The sequence below is a fragment of the Mirounga leonina genome, unplaced genomic scaffold (genome assembly GCF_011800145.1).
Source record: "Mirounga leonina isolate KUSES-001 unplaced genomic scaffold, KU_Mleo_1.0 Mir_129, whole genome shotgun sequence".
Lineage (NCBI taxonomy): Eukaryota > Metazoa > Chordata > Mammalia > Carnivora > Phocidae > Mirounga > Mirounga leonina.
Window position 1 is genome coordinate 76,583,084 of NW_023270323.1, and position 21,948 is coordinate 76,605,031.

The 21,948-nt window shown below is 49.7% G+C and overlaps 1 protein-coding gene across 1 annotated transcript in view; it reads right to left on the reverse strand.

Annotated features, from left to right (window-relative positions):
* Window positions 1-21,948, reverse strand: part of CUNH4orf50 (chromosome unknown C4orf50 homolog) — a 46,474-nt gene that overhangs the window by 7,486 nt on the left and 17,040 nt on the right. Inside the window, 4 exon segments of the mRNA XM_035004364.1 lie at window positions 4,837-5,052; window positions 7,207-7,230; window positions 11,871-12,044; window positions 19,352-21,751. Of these exon segments, the coding sequence (XP_034860255.1) occupies window positions 4,837-5,052; window positions 7,207-7,230; window positions 11,871-12,044; window positions 19,352-21,751 (2,814 nt within the window).

Here is a 21,948-nt window from a genome sequence, read left to right on the forward strand (position 1 = left end):
GCCTCTTCTTAGCACTTGGTGCTTATATCCCCCGGGACACCATGCATCTTCCAGCACCTTCAGTGTTCACACCCCGGGGCCCTCCCTCATGCAGGTCTCCGGGCCTCGAGTGCCTTCATTCCATCCCTCCAGCTATCATAACCCCTCTATATCCTTCCAAGCCTGATGTGTGTACCTTCTCTTCCAGGAAGCCTCTTCCCCATCAAGTCTCTCTCTCAGGCTCTCTGCTCACTGCCAATGCTCCAAACACATGCCTCCCCTTGCACCCAGCTTTAGAGCGTGTCTCATTCGATGCAGACGCCTTCAACATGAGAACGAGGTTTCCTTGACCTTCGTATCCAGGGCAGCCTCAGATCCGTTCAACTGGCTTCCAGGGGGCACTGCATTCGGCATGCGATCAGGGTTTTAGCGGTCCTCCTCTGCTTCCTGCGCCTCATGTATCCCACCAGCCTGGAGAGGCTCAGAGCCAGGCACTCTCAGGCTGAATCCTGGTTCTGCCACTTACAATTCCATGGTCTTGGCCAAGTTAGTGGAACTCCCCGAGCCTTGCCCTGTCCATCTGTAGAATGGACATACTACTAAGTCCCTTGTGGGGTTTTGGTGGAATACAATGAGAATGGATGTCTCCTGGATGTTCCACACAGGGTAGCAAAGATTCGCCCTACATGTTCCACTCCCCCTGTCTCTCTACCTGGGTAAACTTTTGGGGAATATTCTAAACTTCATAAAATGCAAAAGCTAAAGACAAAGTAATTGCCTGGATCCCAGGAGGCCCAGGCTTGGGCTCATTGATTTAATGAATTAGGGTCTCACTGCTTTTTAAGACGAGATCCATTTCTGAAGGCCCATATATAGATCTCGTTGACAGTACTCAGAGGAAAGCAAGCTTTTTCCAGGAGGTGGAGGGGAGAGAAACGAGCAGGGCAAGAGGAAGGGAAATGAGCAGCTCCCTTGTCCCGGTCGCCTCCATCTTCCCGAGGCTGCAGTCCAGATGACCCCCTGACGAGCCCCCCATCCACGCCTGCACTCTCATCTCTGACTTCCAGGCTCCAGAACCGTGAGAAATGAATGTTTGTGGTTTAAGCCCCCACCTGTGGGATTCTGTTACAGCTGCCTGAGCTGACTATGAGACTCAGACACGGCACCGAGGAAAAGACACAGGTGCTCAGAGGACCGAGGCTTACCGTCTATCACCTGCCCAACCAGGGCGAGAAAATCGTCAACTCAACGGGAGATACACATTGACCCGAGTGACCTGCTGCAGGCGTGAGCACCCTCCTCCAAGGGCAGGAGTGTGGACGGACATAGCTCTGAACCCGTCTGCCGGCCCCAGGTGTGACCCTGACCAGCTCTTTGACTGCTCTGTGCCTCGGTTTCCCCCCGATAAAGCAGGCCTTGGGAGAATGAAGTGAGCTAATCCATGGAACATGCTGGAACAGGGAAGGGCTGAGTCTCAGCCATAATTGCCATCCAGTGAACAAACGAACGGCGGCCTGTCCTCCCTCGGACGTCTGCGGTCAGTGTGGGTCTCCTCCCAAGGGCAGACACCAGACATCCTGAGCCTCCAGGGTTCAGGCCCTCCCAGAGATGTTTCCGCAAGGCCTCAACTGGCACGTAGGCCAGCCCCGCTGCCCAGCCTCGGTGCTCCCTCTGCTCTGGTGCATCCCACCCCGAGCCCACACGTGTCTCCCCAGCCAGCCGGGCAGGGCTCCCAGGCTGTAAGCCGGGCTCCACAACCTGCATCGGGAATTCCATCTGTGTTCTCTGAAATGAGAGTCAGTGCCCGTAAAGTCAGTGCCCAGCTGCCAGCAAGAGGAACTGCCGCCACCACCCCGAGGGCCTCAGTGCCCCCAAGGCTCTGCTCGGCTGCCTGGCCCTCGGTCCTCACAGCCCAAGTCACTGGCTATTGAACGGCCTTCATGGCCCCGGCAGCCCGGCCTAGGCCACACGCCTGCTGGATCTGCCTTCCCGAAGCACAGGGACCCCCACCAGCGCTGGCCCCCCACTCACTCAGGAATGAAGCACAAGTGACCTCCCACCCACTCCAGTCTCCCACCACTGCTCCCCTCGGCACCCAGCCCCTCCAGCCAGCCAGCCTGGAGCACCACCCTTGGTTTCTGAGACACATCACTGCCTAATGGCTGCACGCTGAGGGTCGGCCTTCCAGCAACAAGAGGGACCGATTCCTTGAGGACGTGGGATGTGCCAGACCCCGTGCTGCAGCCCAGACTCCCAACAGCGCACATGCACCTGCTACACCCCCTTTCCCACAGGCTTGTGACTGCAGTGGCAGGACCCAGAAGCCCCCTACTGGGGTCAAACCCCAGCTGGGCTCAGCCAAGCAGTTTCACACTGACAAGGCCGAGCTAGAAAGCTACTCAGAGATGTGTGTCTTTGAGCCAGACTTGCAACTGCTGAGCCTCAGGTTTCCCATCTGGGGAAGGGATAATGAGGCTCCTTCTCCGTGGGAGGACCTCCTGAGTGAGCTCCATAAAGCACGCGGGAAGTGCCCATGCACTGTTAAGGGGTACACATAAGTGTCCCCTCCTATGGCCATACAGCTAGGCAGTGGTGGAGCTCCCTGATGTCAGAGCACGCCCTCTTGACAACTGCCTACAAAAAGGCCAGGTTCCTACCCAGTGGGACCCCCTGTATGGGGCAGATAATCAACAGATTATCTGTCTTCAGGTCAACTCTGCCATGTAGGCTGTACTGTTGCCATTTTACAGATGGGAAAACTGAGGCTCAGAGCCTGTAAGATTCTTGCCCACTTGGTCTGTCCGCTTCACCATTTCTGCCCCGCGCTTGGCACCAGGCCTGGGGTATGGCGGTAGGTGCTCAGTAAGTACCTGTGGACTTTGTGGTTTGCACAGGGAACAATCAGTCACTCACCCCCACCCGAATCGTGAAAATGGGGGTGTTCTTAGAGAGCGGAGCCGTAAAGTAATGCAAAACGAGTCAGGGTAGATTCAAAACCACCTTAGAATAGTAGAAGCTTATAACTAGCCACGGCTTTCAGCAGGTCTCGGGGAGACACCCTGGCCCAGCAGGAGGCACGTCCAGGCCCCAGGAGCACAACCTTACAGGAAATGAATGAATCAGGCTGACAATACCATTAACTCTCCCTGTTCTCATCCCAGTGTCCAAAAGGATTCTGATTATAAATGATTATAAATGTTCAGTGACTAACAAATGAACAAAGGAATGAATGAATGAACTTGACTTTCCAGACAACTCCGCCATTTAGGGGAAGTACATGCTGACATTTTTTCATCCATCCATCCAATCCATCAGCCTGCACATGGTTCTAGTTCTCACAGGAAACTGATAAATTAGTGTTTAGGTTTATACATCAGTGTCTCTGAATTTGGTCATTGTAAGTCAGCCTATCCAATCCCAGCAAACATTTTAGTTCTAGTTTCAGAGCAGCCGTTGGAGGGTGGGGCTCTCAGTGCTAAGATGCCCCCTCAGCACACAGCCAGCTGGCCCTCCCACATGACACCTACTGCATCCCAACCCCTGGAACTCTGCTTTCCCTCCTGCCTCAGTCAACAGAGACTGTGACAAGCATTTCAGCAAGCTGCTAACTTGTTTCCTCAGCCCTATGCTGGCTCTGAAGAGGCTTGAACAATTCATGCAAAGAGATGAGCACTGGACTGGGAGTCTGGGACTCTGGGTTCAATTTCTGACTCTGAACCAAGTTACCATGCAGCCCTGAGCAGACCCCTTGGCCTCCAGGTCTCGCCTCCTGGGCTGTATGGTGGCTGGGACCAGGTGGCCTCTGATGGCTGTGGGGGAACGGAAGGGACCGAGAAGGCGGGCCTTGCAGAGCTGGGCTGGGAAGGGCCAAGGAGTGGAGGAGCGGAGCTAGTGCTAGGCTGCTGAGCGGGAGTGTGGAAAACAGGGCTGGCTGTGTCTACAGAAGGAGCTGTACTTCGCCCTCACACCATCAGAAGCTGCGTTTGGTGGCGGTGTTGCTGGCTGGTCCCCAGGAATGAGTTTGTGTGCCTGCCTGTGTGTGAAGGGGGGTGGGCTGTGGCCTCAGCTGAGCACCCGCTGTACCATGAACACAGACCCCTGAACAGAGAAGTTCAGGACCAGACCTGGGTAAGAACTGGCATCCATGACCATCCACACTGCCTGGAGGCTGTGTGACCTTGAGTCAGCCTCCCAACCTCTCTGGGCCTCAGTTTCCTCTTTGGATGGCTGTTAGGAGAGGAGATCCTCATTCAATTAGTTCCTGATTTTATTCACTCAACAAGTATTCCCCGAGCAGCTTCTCTGGGCCAGCCACCAGGGAGACAGAGATGGTTATGGGGCCACTCTGTCCCCAACAGAGGGGTGCTGACAAAGCTCCCACAACAGCAGGGGAAAATCCCTCTGGCGTGCCACAGAGGACAGAGGATGTAGCTAACTCCGTGGTCCATGGGCTCAGGGAAGTCTCCCTGGACAAGGTCACACTTGAACTGCATCTCAAAGGATGGGTAGGAGGCTGCGGGGACAGACAAGAATCCTGCCGGGGGGGAGCGGTGAGTGCTAAGGCCCTGGGGCACAAGTGAAAGAACCCCTGGTGCTTGCAGGACACTGAACTGACGCTGTTTGTGTGTCTGTCTCCGGCACTGGGGTGTAAGCACTTTAAGAGTAAGGACGCCCAGATCACCCTCCTGCACCAGGTGGGAGCACAGGGGCCAGCATGGAGCCAGAGTCTTGGGCACGTTCTGGGTGGGCTCTGTGGACAGAAGGGGAGAGGGACGGTTCAGGTCAAGCGGGTGGACAGGAAACTCACGGGCCCACAGCTGCCCCTGGAAGGGGGACAGCGCTGTCTATGGAAACTACCTCTGGGAGCCCCAGGGCCAGGAAGGTGGCCGTGTACTCGGCCAGCACCACGTCGTCCCCCATGCTCTGCGCCATCTCAGAGAGCAGCCGATCCTCCACCCCGTGTCTGCACAGCTCCTACAGTAGGTACGTGGTCAGATGGTTCCTCTCCTGGCACTTCTGGACCAGGGAAGCCAGCTCGGCCTGAAGGTGTGGGAGCAGAGATTCAGCCAGGTGGGTCCACGGATGCTGGGCACCCCGGGGATTGGTCGGCTGAGCTGGGCTTGGGGCCTTGGGTCCCTGCTCTGCATCTCCCAGCTGCCTGAGCTCAGCACTCTCCCTGCAATTCCTCCCCGTGCCCAGAAGCCAGAACCTGCTTTGAAAACAAGTCACCACACTGCTGCACTCTACCCGCCCCAGAGGCTCCCCACTGCCCTCTGGATATGGGGTCCAGCATCAGGGGTCAATAGCGTGGACTCCGCCACTGACCAGCTCTGTGACCAAGCTCCTCTCTACACCTCGACTTGCTCATCTGTACAACGGGCATCGTTAAGGGCACCAGGATAAAAGAGCTCATGTCCCTCTGTGCTTGGCTCCCAGCTTCCTTCTATCCTGATGGTTGATTTTTATATTTGCGGGTCTGTCTCCCACATAGCTTGGGAGCTCCTCAAGGTCAAGAGTGACACAGCCCTGGATCCCTGCACCATCGCTGGCCCATCGCTGGGCACAGCATGGCCCTTGGGAGGGATTTGTTCTACAAATGGTATGAGTGAGTGACCCCCCCCACCTTGAAATGACCTCCTGCATCTGTGCATGTCTGGAGGGGATGACAGACTCTCGTCATTTGAGGGTGGCCCTGGGCCAGTCTCCTTCCCTCCTGGTGTGCTCTTCTGCTCCGTCAGAGGAGGAGGTGATGATCCTTTCCTGCCAGGACTTTTTGCCCAGAGGCTTGGGCACATCCCCTAGGCAGCGGTACTTGGACACCCAGTCCCGGCAAGAAGGCAGGGCAGGAATGGGGGGGGTCTGACTCGGAGGCCAGGGCTCTCAGCACACTTGGGTGGGGCTCCCCAGGCCCCCTGGATCACACCACCCCAAAACATCAGGGCCTCGTGCATTCAGCCAGCGTCTGCCAAACATCGTACGTGTGGCTCCCCCCAGAGAAGGCGGCCTTGTTGATGGTGATGGTGACTACTGGGCTCTTCATGAACCTGACCTCCTGGAGGAACCGTGTGGCTGAGGGGAGCCTTTGGCATCAGATAGAGCTGGGATGAAATCATGGCACTGCTACCAAGTAGCTCTGTGTGACTATGGGCAGGTCACTTCCTCTGTGAGCCTCAGTTTTCCCCATCTGTAAAGTGGGGCTCATGTTCCCCTTTCCGACATGTTGCTTGTGGACCTTAGAACAAACTCTGTGTGGAGTCCCTGGCATATGGCAGCCTTCATAGTTTATAAGGGATTATGGTGCTTGTTGAAGAAAAAGGTACAAGGAAATGATAAAAACAAGAGGGCGGAGCATGGAAGCATCACATTTTCATAGGGCATTACAGTGGACATTTCCACCGCTGACGTCAGGACAAGCTGTGAGTGGGAATTACCAACACTCCACGTCACAGCTGGAGACCTGAGCCTCCGACAGACGTGGGAGCGCTGGGAGGGAGAAGGGCTTGAGGGCTTGCGTGGCTCACGTTTCTGAGTTAACATCTAAGGAAACCGAGGCCCCAGCACGGGTCGGGCCAGTGAGTCAGTAGGGCCCAGGGCCCCCTCTGCACCCCGCCCAGAGACAGGACAGAAGGGGTTGGCCCTCCGGATCCACTCCCCAAATCCAGGTTCACATCAGAGGTGAAATGTGTCGTCTCCAACAAACGGCACGTCCGAATGGTGAAGAACATTTGGGCCAGTAAGACCACTTCTGGGAATCTGTCCTAAAGACACGTCTGGCTATGTGGGGAAAATCTTTCTAATAAAATGTGTGCATCACGGTGTTTATATATGAGAATGCAAAAGAGGGCGGGAGGGGGGAGGATGGACAGACGGACCTGACCACGGAGCAAGGGCCTGGCAGCTTTATGCACTGCGGCATCTCGTGCTTTGTTCTCCAGCAAGAACAGCAGATTCGGGGCTCAGGACAGACAAGGACAGGCCTTCTGGATTATTCTCAGGCAGGAAAAGCAGGACACAGACATGTAGGTGTGGTGGGATCTCAGACACATGTCAAGTATACTGGAAGAAAATACATGAAAAAACTAGATTCAAATGGGAATTTGGGGGGTATATCTCTTCTTTCCAGTTTTTTTTTTTTAAATAATAAAGATGGACTAAACACCTAGAATGGGGAAAACCCGAGCTCTATTTGCTCGAAAGAAACATTTAATATTGACCTCATAGGCATAGTTGCTTTTTCTGAAGCTCATTAAGCTGAAAGAGAACTAACGTGCGTAAAATGCTGAGTCCCTGTTTACACAGCCAGCGTCTCCCCAGGCGAGCTGGGCTCAGAGAGGTTGGCTCTAGTCCCCTTTTTTCCCCCACACGGGCTTCTCAGTGAGGCACAGGGACCTTTCCCATCCCCGGCTCTGCAAGATCAGAGGAGGGAGGATACCCTGAGCGCTGCCAGACTGCCGCTGTGGGGCCAGTTCTGTTGCTTCTTCCTTCGGACAGGAAGCATTCCCGGATTCCCCCTGCAAACATGCCAGTTTTTCGGTGCCATGTTAAACCTCTGGGTAACTGAGCCAGACACCCTGGGTCCCAATCCTGGCTCAGCCACTCACTAGAACTGTGACCTTGTACAAATCACTTCTCTTTCTGCCTCAGTCTTCTCGTCTGTAAAGTGGGGATAATATTAGCACCTACCTAATTAGTGAGGGTTATATATCGAGGGCTCTGTGAATTGTTTCCCTTTTGCTTAAAATATCCAGTTAACGCTCACTGAATGTAAACAATTATTACTATCTGGCATGCGTACGTGAGTGAAAGAACTGTGGACCTTCCAGGCAAGCCCCACACCTGGCTGAATACCAGCGAGTCATTCCCACTGATGCTTTGTGGAGCACAATTGCCCAGCCAAGTCCTGTCTAAATTGCTGACCCACAAAATCCTAAGACAGAGTAAGATGGCTGTTCTAGAAGTTCTTCTCCTTCATCCTCTTGTTCCCTCTATAGTCAGAACAAGAACGCTGCACAAATAAAAATTCTTCTTCCTCTTCCCAACCTCTTCTGATCTCTCACGCAGGTCTCAACCTTGCATATTCACAACCAGAATGCCTACGTATGTATATACACACATGAAATGACACCATTCAAACGTTTTACATCTTGGTTTTGTCATTTAATTTACAATCAAAGGTGTTATTTCTATGTCAATACATACGAACTGATCACATCTGTTTAAAATCTTGCATGTTATTTCAGCATGAGGCTGAAATACGATCTGTTGAGCCCATTCTTTATGAAAACGTATATCACTTCTTTGCTTCGCAAACAAGGCTTCGATGGACATTCCCACACAGCTCTTTCGGCATACCTTCCCGAAAGTATTCAAAGTGTAAAACACCAGCTGCAAGCAGACGGTCTTCTATTCAAAAGGCACTCGATAGTGTTTGCAGGCTTGGATTCAACCTCCTCTCTGCTTCGGTTTTGGAAACAGCGTGAATGCATCGCAATGAAAAAGCGAATGAGAAGAAAGCGAAAGGACAGCAGATGGGAGGAAATATTTGCCAGCCACATATCTAATATGGGACTCGTATCTAGAACATATACAGACTCTTGCGTCTCAACAACAAAGAAATAAACCACCCAGCTGCAAAATGGACAAAAGGACTGAATGGTCATTTCTCTGATGGAAGATAGATGAATGGCCAATAGGCATGTGAAAAATGCTCAATACCATCAGCCACTGGGGAAAGGCAAATCAAACCACACGGAGCTGACACTTCGTGCTCACTGAGATGGTCATCACCAAACAGACGGTAGTGAACATCGGTGAGCTCGTGGAGAGGTGGGGGCCTCTGCGCATGCTGGTGGGAGTGGGGAACAGAGCTATGGGAACACAGACCGACCTTAAGGTAACTGTGATTGAAATACTCCACCGTTATATTACAAGAATTTCATCAGAGAACAGAAAGCTACAAAAAAAAAAAAAGAAGAAGAAGAAGAAGAAAGAACCAAATGGGAGGGGGCACATGAGTGACTTAGTCAGTTAGGCATCTGACTCTTGATTTCGGCTCAGGTCCTGATCTCAGGGTCATGAGACCAAGCCCCGCATCAGGCCCTGCGCTCAGCAAGGAGTCTGCTTAAGATTCTCTCTCTCCCTCTCCCTCTGCCCCGCCCCACCCCACTTGCACTCTCTCTTTCTCAAAAAAAAAAAAGGGGGGGGAGGAGCTAAAATAAAATAAAAATTAGAAAAGAACAAAATGGAGGGGTGCCTGGGTAGCTCAGTCTGTTAAGCTTCTGCCTTCAGCTCAGGTCTTAATCCGGGGGTCCTGGGATTGAGCCCTCTATCAGGCTCCCTGCTCAGTGGGAAGTCCACTTCTCCCTTTCCCTCTGCCCCTACCCCTGCTTGTGCACGCGCTCTCTCTCTCTCTCTCAAATAAGTAAAATCTTTTTTTTTTTAAGGACCAAATAGAAATTCTAGGATTGCAAAATATAATACCTGAAATTAAGAACAAAAATAATGAGTTTGTGAGTAAATCTGACTCTCCGGAAGAGTATTCACTGGAAGATGGGTTAGAAAAAAATACCCAAACTGAAGAGCAGAAAGAAAAAAACACATTGAAAATTGTGAAAAACAGACTTCAAAAGATACTGGATCTGATAAAAGCCCCAGCATGTGCAAATGGAATTATGTTCTTCACAGATCAGTGACAGGAGAAAAAAGGCCTAAGAGCTCCTTTGCTGGCTGATAGCACAGTGAGGAACATTCCCTGTTCACTGCCTGGGCTTTGCAAGTGGGTTCCAGCTCTGGGAAAGCTCTCTGCAATACGTATTAAGAACCATCACTACCCCCACTCTGCACCAGTAATCCCAGTTCTCTGAACTCTTGCATATAAACAGGAATGTATAAATTAATGGAAATAACCATAGATCCAACAACAGGTGAATGAAAATCACATCCACCCAATAGATTACTGCACAGGAAAAAAAAAAAAAAAACTGGGCACAAGGTCTAGGATGCAACAGACATGAAACTCTAAGTATAGAGCATCTGATTATACAAAGAATGCACGGGAACGGAGCCAGAGATTACGTCTCAATGTTGATGGTGTGTTTTTCATCCATCAGCTTGTCAAAAACATGTAAAATGTGATAACATTCGGGGTAACAAGTGCGGGCAAACACATACGCTCATTTGTTCCTGGCGGAAGCATAAATGATACAGCCACTTTGGGGGGTTACTCGCCCTTACGTGTCAAAGTTAATTACATACATATCCACTGACCCAATAATTACTTTGCTAGACTTTTAACCTTCGAATATGTAGCAGAAACATATCCCAAGATAGAGCTATAGAAAGGTTCACTAAGCTTTGTCAAGCAAAGAAACAGAAAAAAATTGGATTTCCATAAACAAAGAATTGATTAAGTCAGTTATGGTTTGGCCTTATGAAAATATAGTATGGAGTTTTTTTAAAAATGAGATCAGTTTGTATGCATTGATATGGAGATATCACCAAAATTTTCTATTAAATGAGAGAATTTAGGGGTGCCTGAGTGGCTCAGTCGGTTAGGCATTTGCCTTCGGCTCAGGTCATGATCTCCAGGTCCTGGGATCGAACCCACGTCAGCTTGCTTCTCCCTCTCCTCTCCACTCATGCTTTCTCTCACTATCTCTTGCTCCTCTCTCTCTGTCAAATAAATAAAATCTTTTTTTAAAAAGATTTTATTTATTTATTTGACAGAGACACAGCAAGAGAGGGAACACAAGCAGGGGGAGTGGGAGAGGGAGAAGCAGGCTTCCCGCCGAGCAGGGAGCCCGATGCGGGGCTCGATCCCAGGACCCTGGGATCATGACCTGAGCCGAAGGCAGATGCTTAACAACTGTGACACTCAGGCACCCCAATAAACAAAATCTTTAAAAAAAATGTTTTTTAAATGAGAAAATCAAGACGCAGAATATTTTTGTATGGTAAAATTTCATTTATGTATACACATCCACACATACACTGAATGTGAGTAGATAGGGTTGAAAAAAAATGCCGGAGTTCAGAAGGGGTTGGGGTCAAAGGGAGGAAGGACTATTTTTTTTTGTTTTGCATTTAAAAAATGACATAATTATAGATCTACATGCAGTTGTAAGAAATAATACAAAGAAACCCCTTGTATCCTTTGCCCCATTTCCCCCAAGGGGAACATTTTGCAAAACTATAGTATATTACAACCCTATAATGTCTATTATATTGTTAACAATCATGCTCCGATTTCTCTAGTTCTGCTTGTCCTGTGTGTATATGTGTGTACTAAGTTCTGTGCAATTTTATCCCCCACAAAAGTTCGTATCTCCATCATCACAGATAACGAACGCTTTCACATCAACAAGGATCTCTCTGCCCTTTCGTAAAATCACTCTCACTTCACTCCTATATATGTAACATTTGAAAACTAGTTAGACTATCTAGAAAAACGCATGTATATGAGTTTCAGATGGAACAGAAGTTGGTTGGTTGAGGGATTACAGGCCTCACTTCCTTCTGCATACTGCTCTTTACCTTGGAAATCTCATAAATACTACCAAAATGCTGGGAATGGTGAGATTTCGCCTGATTCTTTTTTCCATCTTCAAAACTTCCCAGAGGGATGCCTGGGTGGCTCAACCAGTTAGGTTAAGCGTCTGCCTTCGGCTCAAGTCATGATCTCAGGGTCCTAGGATTGAGCCCTGCATCGGGCCCCCTGCTCAGCAGGGGGTCTGTCTCCTTCTCCCTCATGTCCCCCAATTCATGCTCGCTCTTTCTCTCAAATAAATAAATAAATACAATCTTAAAAAAATAAATAAAAACAAAAACAAAACTTCCTGGAGCATGGGCCCATTTCGTTTACAGGTGGGAAAGGAAGCGCGGCTCGAGCCTACCTCACCCTGAAGCTGGTCCCGGAGGTGGGCGGCTTCCCCGAGTGCCACCTGCAGCTGGAAGTGGGCAGACGCCTGGTCTCTGAGTTGGCACTGCAGGGTCAGCACCCGGTGCTGGAGCTGCCCCATGCGCAGCCTCAGGTCCTCCATGGGGGGGTCCGCCTCTGGGTCCCGCAGCTGTGGAAATCACCCATCCGATTGAAATGCTTAGGTTAGCTTAGCTTCCACACAATTTGTCTCAGCAAACAAAGGACCTGTTTTCCTTCTTAATTTTTTTTTTCTGGCTTACATTTTTTCTCAGGTCAACATTTTTAGAAAATAAAGGAACAGAAATCACCCCAAGTCCTATTAGCCAAAATCATCATTATTATCCATATATTTTTTCCCAGTCTTTTTGCTATGCATTTATGCATGTGCACATGTGAGCGTGTGGCCATGCTGGGGTTTTTGAGTGGAGGGGTGGGTGTTGGAGAGGGTCTGGGGAATCATAGAAGAACATTCTAGAATGTGATTTTCAGCTATATATGTGTGTGTGTGTCTGTGTATATATATATATTCAGATATATATATCTTTTGCACATCTTTTCAAAAATATGCAAAATGGCATGGCATTCCAGAATCTGTTTCAATCGATTTCAGTCACCACGCTGCTAAAAAAAAAAAAAAAAAAAAAGTATAATGAATGGAATTTAAGGTTCAAATCCAATTAGGAGATGCTTATTACATTAAAGCATCCTCCGTTTATATAAAACAGAGGATACTGCATTCCCCCCCGCCCCAAACGCTTTTCTTAAATCAGTACAAAATGGTCTCTCACTCTTTTTGGGTCAGACATGAGCGGGTTTCATATGGATGTCCTGGGGAGTTTCTGGGAGGCAGAAAGGTGGGAAGGAGAGGTGATTTAGCACTCGGGGGGGGGGGGCTGGATAGTAGTAATGCTGCTTCCCCCAGTGGTTCTGGATTCTCAGGTTTTATTTTTTAATAACTTCCATCCACACATAGATGCATATATACACACAGACACACCCATACATTTTCTCTACATAACATTTAACAGACCATTTACATCTTTGGTATCCTGCTTTTCTCCCTCAATACCATGTCAGGAGCATTTTTCCATATTATAAAAGGATGTTGAAAACACCACTGTGAGCATACATTCTGTGGCATGCTGAATGCTCGGGGCATTCTAAAACTTTCCTGCTGTGGTTGGGTTGTCAAAAACAGCCTTCCACATAACTACTGGACGGACCTCTGAGTCCTTCCCTGAGATCATCAGAGGGGGATTTTCTGGGCCTAGGGTCTGAGTATCATTAAACAATTCACATGCTACAGTGGCCTAGGAAGGTGCAGCACTGCTAATCATCAGGCTCTGTGCACAGGAACCCAGAAGCTCAGAGGCTTTTCACACTCCCTTCCTTTGGCTGTGGCAGTCCACCCTTCATTTAAAGCACCTGCCACCCTGGGAAGGTGAGGCCTGCCAAGGTCATCTCTGCCTTGTGCTCTTGGCCTGGTTGTGAGCAGGGGGGCAGAGGCTGAGCCATTCTGCTGGGAGAGGAGAGAGAGGCCAGTGCGAGGACAGAATCAACGTGCCTCGTGGCTGATGAGGACTCCCCCTCGGTTAGTAAAGAAATCCAAGAGCAGAATGTGGTTTTCTCCTAATTAATAGAAATTCACAGAGCGTGGGCCTGAGATGCACAGGCTGGGCCCTGTCAAGAACAGATGGGTGCTCCGGATGGTTTCATGAAATCCAGCTCTAAGACTTGCAAAACAACTTGGCCTTTCTGGGAAGTTTGGTGCCTTCGCTGTGTCCGCTCCCCAGTGACTTGGACAAGGGGTTTACCCCAAGGATCCTAAGAGTATGTTCTACTGGATCCCCCAGTATGTTCTAAAGAGAATGGGCATGTGGGGTGTGGGGTGGGGGCCAGCCCTGCCTGCCACATGGGACGGCACCACCCAGCAGCCTTGTGATGGGCCCCATGACCCACTTGCTCCCAAAGGGGCATGATCGGCACTGGCTCCAGCCATATGCTCTCCGTGGGCTGAGAGCCATGGTGCCCACGGTCCTCGGGGAACTCTGGTGGGGGAGACTGACACAGAAACAGGCCATCTGACACAGCACGGCAAGGGGAAGTCAGGAGGCACTAAGCCAGGAGGCAACTACTCTTCTCTGGGCTGGTCGAGGGGCTCGCGAATCCGTAGCATCTGCTGATTCCCATGGCACAGATGCTCCCACTAGGACCAATGACAAGCTATGAAAATGGCGTCACACCTCTGCATGAGCCCATCCTGTGGCCCTGGAAGGTGCTGTCCCCCCAAAAGGAGACCCCGAGGATGTGCGGCAGTTCCCAGGAGAAGGCTGGGGTAGAGGAGAGGCCAAGCAAGGATGCCGGAGGGCGGAGGGTGGGAGGTAAACAGCGACAGCTAAGGCTCCCCAGGCCTGGATTAGAATTCACCAGAAGGAACTGGGATTTCACACCAAGTATAAGAGGAAGGGACAGAAGCATTTTAAGCAAAATAGTAACATGATCAAGTCTGTGACTTGGGAGGATGAAATGGGGAAGCTTTCTTGTCCTCTGTCCCCTGTGCATCAACAAACCTCATTTCCTTCAACTCTGGTTTTTGTCTGGAATCCTCCCTTCTTGTAGTTCCAAATCCCTCTATCCTGGCATCATTTCTTGACTACAAAGTTGTCTTCACTGTGTTCCCGCGTCCCCCTGGCCCTCTTCCTCCCAGTAGACAATGATCTTTTTACAAAAGAAATTGAACCACGTTGTTCTCCTGCTTAAAAGCCCCCAGCGGCTTCCCACTGTATTTAGAAAGGATCATAACTGTGGCCTGCAGGCCATCTGAGCTCTGCTCCATCTCACACCACACCCCACCCTTGCCACGTGATCCCGCCACGCTGGCTACTTTCTGTTTTTTCCCTATGAGCCAGGTTTATTCCTGCCTCAGGACCTGGCCACTTGCTTCTCCCTCTGCCTGAAAAGCTCTTCATCTGCCGCCCCTTTTCCCACCTTGAAACGCTCAGCTCAATATTCCTCTCCTCAGAGTCCAGTTTCTACAAGGTCTGACCAGCTGAGATTGGACAACTACAAAATCTGGGGAAATGCATAAAACAATTCTTTGCAAGCATCGAGTGGCAGCCAATGCAGGGCTACAATCCTTGAGGGAAAGGATGCACATCAAGGCGAGCTCCACATTCTCTCTGGATTTCTCTATGCAGCATTTTCCAAATGATGGTTCAGGAGTGGGAGCCTAAGCTGAGAGGGGTGGTCCTGCTTGATGGGGGACTCAGAGGCTGGAGTTCAGAGATGCTCTGATAGCTGGGTCTTTGGAGCAAAGTAACAGAAAGGAGAGAGCCAGGTACCTCCCTAGAAATGCCTGCTGGATCCATGGCTGAATCCTATGCTGGGTAGCACAGTGCGGGGTTTGGAGGCCTAGCAGAGAAGAGAAGCTGGCAGGCCAATTGCTGAGGAGACTTCAGAGGTCTCACACTGCTGCCAAGATGGCAGAGTTCTGGCTGAGCCCAAATTGGTGTCCTCAGTGAATACTCAGGGGACTCAGCAGCTGCCCCTGAAAGGTCATGCCCCAGGAGGAAAATCAGGCCCTAGGACTGGGTTGAAATTAACATACACCTGCCCAGGAATGATCTGGTCTGCTGATCCTTCCACCTGCCAGAGCAGAAGGCACTCAACATTCTCTAGCAGGAGATAACACCCAGGAATCTCTACCAGATATCCTACATGATGTCCAACATAAAATTTTGTTAAAAATCACTAGACACGTGAAGAAGCTGGAAAATGGGACTTAACCAAGAAATAAAATAGTCGATAAAAACAGACGCAGAGATAATCCAGATACTGGCATTAGCAGACAAGACCTTCAAAAATAACTATGATTATATATTTTTTAAAATATAGGAAAAACAGATGAATGAAAAGATGGGAATATTTCAATAGAGAATGAGGATCTCTTAAAAAGGATAAAATGTATATCCTAGAGTTGCAAAATATAACAAATGAAATTAAGAACTCCTTGGATGAAATTATCAGAAGATAAAATACAACAGAATACAGAATTAGTGAACTAAATAACGAGTCAATAGAAAATTCAAACTAATGCACAAAGCTTAAAAAGGGGGGAAAAATAGAACAGTTTCAAAAGATGTGGGATATAATCAAAAAGTCTGGATTCTAGGAAACAAGAGGAAAATAGGACAGAATAAACATCTGATTAAATAATAACCAAAAATTCTCCAAGTATGATAAAAGACTTGAATCTACGATTTTAAGAAGCTCATAAAAATCCAAACAGGATAAATACAAATAAAACCACACCAGGCCCATCACAGTCAAATTGCCAAAACCCAAAGATAAGAAGGAAATCTTAAAAGCAGCCAGAGAGAAAATAACACACTTACTTCAGGAAAACAAAACCAAACAAAAAAACCATGACAAAAACAACCAATTTTTTTTTCAACAGAAACTGTGGGAGCCAGAAGGCAATGCAATGAAATCTTCAAAGTGCTAAAGAGGGGGAAATCTCTGCCTACCTAAAATTCTGAATCCAGCAGGGGGGATAATATCTCTTAAAAGTGGAAGTTGAAGTTTGTTTTCATAAAAAGAGCTAGGAGAGAATTCATCACCGGCAGATCCTCACTCTGAGAAATGACAAACTCTTTAGGCAGAAGGAAAACAGATCCCCAGGAGTGAAAGCAAGAATGGACAGCACAGGACCGTGTGGAAGATCCAGTAAATGTAGAAGATTATCGCTTGCCTGGAATAACAATAGTAACAATGCCTTATGAAGTTTATCATCCATGGGCATAATACATATGACAAAAATGAGGAAAAGAGAAAGAGTAAATGGAGATAAACTATTAAAAATTTTGCATTATTTATTAACAATTATTAATTTATTTGGGATTTCTGTATTATATGTTAAAAGTACTAATTTAGGGTACATTTAAATAATGAATAGATACATTCTGAAATCTCTAGGGTAAGCACTGAAGGAATGATACTAAAATGTATAGCAGAATGAGCTAATGGAGAAGACAAAGGAATAAGAGAAAATACTTACGCATACCAAAAACAAAGGTAAGAAAGGAGAAATAGAACAGAACAGAACAAAGAAAATACATGGTAAGAAGGGAGACAAACACCCAATTCTAGCATCACATGTATGAAATATATGTGGACCAAACACCCCAAGTGAAAAGCAGAGATTGCAAAACTGAGCCAAACAAAAACAAACCAGCCACATGCTATTTCAAAGAAACACACTTTATTTTTTTTAAAGATTTTATTTATTTATTTATTTAAAGAGAGAATGAGAGAGAGAGAGAGAGAGCACATGAGATGGGGGAGGGTCAGAGGGAGAAGTAGACTCCCTGCTGAGCAGGGAGCCCGATGCGGGACTCGATTCCGGGACTCCAGGATCATGACCTGAGCCGAAGGCAGTCGCTTAACCAACTGAGCCACCCAGGCACCCCAAGAAACACACTTTAAATATAAAGATTCCCACAGGTTGAATGCAAAAGGGTGGATGGTCTAAAAGAAGTTGGATTCCATGAAAACACTAAGGGAAAGAAACTGATGTGACTACTTCCATATCAGACGAAGTGCAATTTGGGCAAGAAGCGTGGGAGGTAATGAGGGGCATTTCATCATGATCAAAGAGTCAAGTCAGCAGGAAAACATAATTGTAAGTCTGCATGTATCTCATAAATAATATCCAGATATATGAATCAAAACTAACATAACCAGAAGAAGAAATACACAAATGCACATTCAGAGATTGCAAACATATCTGGGTAAATAACAAAGCAAACAGCTGGCCCGTCAGTAGATCTGATCAGCACAATTAACCAGCTTGGCCCCATCACAATACTCAACAACGGCAAACTATTCATTCTCTACAAGGACACCCAGGATATTTACCCAAATAGACCATAACCTGGTCAATAGAATAAATCTCAAATTCAAAAATAATTAAAATAATATAGTTATGGGCCCCTGGGTGGCTCAGTTAAGCGTCTGCCTTCGGCTCAGGTCATGATCCCAGGGTCCTGGGATCGAGTCCCACATCGGGCTCCCTGCTCGGCGGGAAGCCTGCTTCTCCCTCTCCCGCTCCCCCTGCTTGTGTTCCTGCTCTCGCTATGTCTCTGTCAAATAAATAAACAAAATCTTTAAAAAATTATAATATAGTTATGTTTTCTGACAACAGTGAAATAAAACTACAAATCAGGAACAAAAATATAACGAAAAAAATTCAGCAGGTGCTTGGAAATTCAGCAACACACTTCTAAATCACCCATGGGTGAAGAGAGACGTCACAGATGAAAACTAGAAAGTACTTTGAAGTGAACGGACATAAAAGCACAACATATCAAAATGTGCGGGATGTAGCTGAAACAGTGCTCAGAGAGACATGCAGAGATGTAAGTGCATAGATCACAAAAGAACAGCTGAAAATCAATGATCTAAGCTTTCAACACAGGAAGCAAAAAAAAAACCAGCTAACTAAATCAAAAGAAAGTGAAAGAAAGGGAAGAATGAAGGTATAAATGGAATCCAGGGAAATAAAATACATACAATGAAGAAAACTGACAAAACCCAAAGGGATCTTCTGAAATGACTGATAAAATTGCCAAGGGGCGGGGGGGGGAGGGAGGGAAAGGGGGAGAGAGAGAGACTGGGAGAGAATGAATGAGGGGGTACAAAGGGCTCGACACTGAACATCTTAAAGACATCAAAGACCACAGTGAGAATATCATGAGCATTTCATCCTGGGATTCCTAAACAGCAAGAACCCTCCATACGTGTGGACAATGACTCAGGGAAGCCCATGTCTTGGCCAAATCACAGATGTGGTTAAGTGCAGAGCTAGGTTTGACCCCCGATTAAGTCCTAAGTCCCTGCTCTTTCCATCGTCCTTTTTAAGACCCAACACGGAGAATGACTGAGGTGTTAGCCAACCTATGGTGATAATCATATTGAAATGCATAAATGTATCAGGTCAACACATCATGCACCTTAAGCTTATACAATGTTATATGTCAATTACATCTTAAAAAGAGAGAGAGAGAGAGAGACCCAATGGGCAGACTTAGGACTTGGACTGCTTGATAAACTCTTGGATCTGAAAACATGAGCTCTGATCTTGAAGTGCCAACACCGCCCCTCCGCTGTCCCACCCGATACCCAGCAGAACAGCCCAAGGAGGGGGGAGGGCTAGTGTCCCAGGTTGTGTGCAGGAACACAGGTGGCGAGTGCCCAGGTGGCAGTCCCAGCCCCGCCCCTCCTGCCGCATGACTGCCCAGTACTCAACATCCCTGTGCCCTCCTTCTCTGCTAAGTGGGGATGATGCGGTACCTCCCCCGAGGGCTGCCTGGGGAGCCTCCCCTGAGGAAAGGGGGTGGTCAGCAGTCTAGACAGCTAGCAAGAGGCCGAGGCAGCAGCTGTGTGTTATCAACCTACCTGGGGACCATTGCTTGGGGTGGTCGGAGCTTGCCCTGGGCCCACAGAACACCCTGGTCTTTCCTCCTCCTCTTCCAAATGTGCTTCTTTTACTCCTGCTCCATTGATGTGTCCTTGAGGGGCACTGGACACTTTGGCACCTCCCCGGACCAAGGACGGAGCGCCAGAATTGACATCGTATCTGGAATTCTCCATGACTAAGGAAGGCCCCATCCACCTGTCAGCTGGACCCGATTTCTCCTCCAAGGGCAGCCCGTGGGCTCTTGGGGTCAGTTGCCCTGAGAGCCGAGTCACCTGCACCCCCCTTTCCACAACGTTCCCCTTGTCCCCCTGCATCTTGCTTTCCCCCTGCAGACCCTCCTCTGCTCTCACCACGTGGCCCACCGCGGTGCTCGCCCCCACCGCAACTTCCATCTCCAGGACGCGGATCCTGTGCAGAAGGTGGGCATTCTCCCCCCTGAAGGCCCGGACCGTGTCTTCTATTCCCAGCACTACGCCCTTCATCAGCTCCTTGTAACCGACCCTGAGCTCCGAGATCAGTGCCTTGAGCTCCTGGTTTCCCAGGGTGACGCGCTCCATCACACCTTTGGATTTTCTGAGGCTCTCCCATGTGGCTTTGTGAAGCTGGGCCATGTGACTTTTCAGCTTCTCATTCTCCTGTTCGAGCTCAGAAATTTTGCCGTAACTTTTCCCATTGCAGTCTTCAAGGTCGGAAATGACCTGCCAGCATTGGTCCAGCTCCCCCTTTAAGTGAGAGATGTCCCCTAACAGTGTGCTGTTTTCCTGTTCAAGCATGGCGATCTTTGTCCCATTTCTGTCCCTCTCTTTTTCGAGGATGCGCAGTTTTCTACGGCATCTCTCTCGGTCGCCCCGAAGCTTGGCGTTGTCATGTAAAACCTGGCCTCTCTCTTTTTTCAGTCCAGAAATGAACTGCTGGAACCTTCTCTTCTGCCTTTCAAGGGCTCTCGGTGGCCATTTCCGACCCAGCTCAGCAGGCCCCTCTGGACGCGGACTCACGTCATCCAAATCAGGCACCGTCCCAGGAAGAACCGCGCTGGCTCCCAAGGCCTCCGTCTCTCCTGGTCTAATCTCTTCACTAACCTCCCTGGGTTTGACTTCCCTGGCCAAACAAATATCCAAGCCCTGGTTTCCCAAAGCCTGCCGGGAGTAAGCCTTCCCCTGGCAGCGGGGCCATTTCCAAGGCAAGTTCCTGCTCTCTCCCGCTAGTGTGGAAGCTTGCGGCCACCGCCCCCCACCCTCAAGCTCCAGGATGGAGAGTTGCTGGAAACAAGCTTCCATCTCCTTTTCAAATTCGTCTAGTCTGAGCTCAGAACTGCCAGGTTCTTTGCTCAGAGCCCATGGGTTACTGGTGGATTCAGTCCCCTTGGGTGAAAAGGCCAATCCGGGAGCCGGTGTCAGACCTCCCTCTGCCACTAAGAAGAACATATCCTGGCCAGCACGTTCCACGGGGCCAGGCTCCTCCGGGACATCCCCATGGCCCAGACTGGACCCTTCTAGAGGCGATGCCTCTTCCTCCTCCTCTTGCCCTTCGTCCCCAGGGCTTTCCTCTTGCAGATGCAGAGCCTTTCCAGCCCACACAAGAGTTTCCTCCGTGCCCTGCCCTGCAAGGAGCTGAGCGCCGGCTGGAGACAGCCTCTGGGCACCCCGGGCCCTGGCTGTGGGGTGCTCTTCCTCCTCCTCTGATGAAAGCCCTCCCACACTCCCCCTCCTACTCAGGGGTTTGGGCCCCTCCGTTGACACTGAGACCTCCTGTAGAAGAGGCAGTGGGAGATTTGGCCTGGGCCAAGGGCAGGAGGCAGAGGCCTGGGTTTCTAAAGCCCCGTTCTCGATGCGCACGCCACCCCGCAAGTTCAGGTTCACTCGGCTTTCCTGACTTAGCTTGCTCCCGTCTCGGTGGACGTCTTCCTCCTTCCTGCCCCAGGCCTGCCTCGCCCCCTGCTCTTCCATTCTCCACTCTGGTCCTCCTCCGTCTTTCCAAGGGTCTTTCAGATCTCTGGGCCCTCTCCTGGGAAATTGCCGACTTGAAGTCTCTGGGGACTCCTGGCAGAGGGGGGCTTTGGGGCTCCTTGCCCAGTGATGATCCCGACGCGGCTGTCCTATGGCTCGGGCATCCAGCACCTGTTGCATTTGGGATTCTTGCGGAGAAGCCTCCTGGAGCAGCGGCAGCAGGGAAGAGGGGTCTCTGGCTGGCCCCCAGGGAGGGAGTGTGGACGTCTGCACCAGGAGAAAGGACCCCTGGGCCTGGGCAGCTGCTAGCCTCCGCCCCAAAATCCAGGCCAGCTCCACGGGGAGGGGTGAGCCATCCCTGTACTGCCCCGGGGGGCAGCCACAGAGGAGAAGGAGAGCCTGTTCATCCAAGCTAGGCTCAGCAGGAGTCGGCTAGGGACGGGAAGAGAAGAGAAGGTATGAAGCAGCCCCTTCCTCCGTTTAGCCCCCCACACCTCTGTGACCTCATCTCCTGATGCTCTTGGTGTTTCCTCACCTGGCCTTATAGGCCTCCCTAACATGTCGAGCCCAACACCACCCCAGGGCCTTTGCACCTGCTCTCCCCTCTGCCCAGAATCCTTCCCCGGATC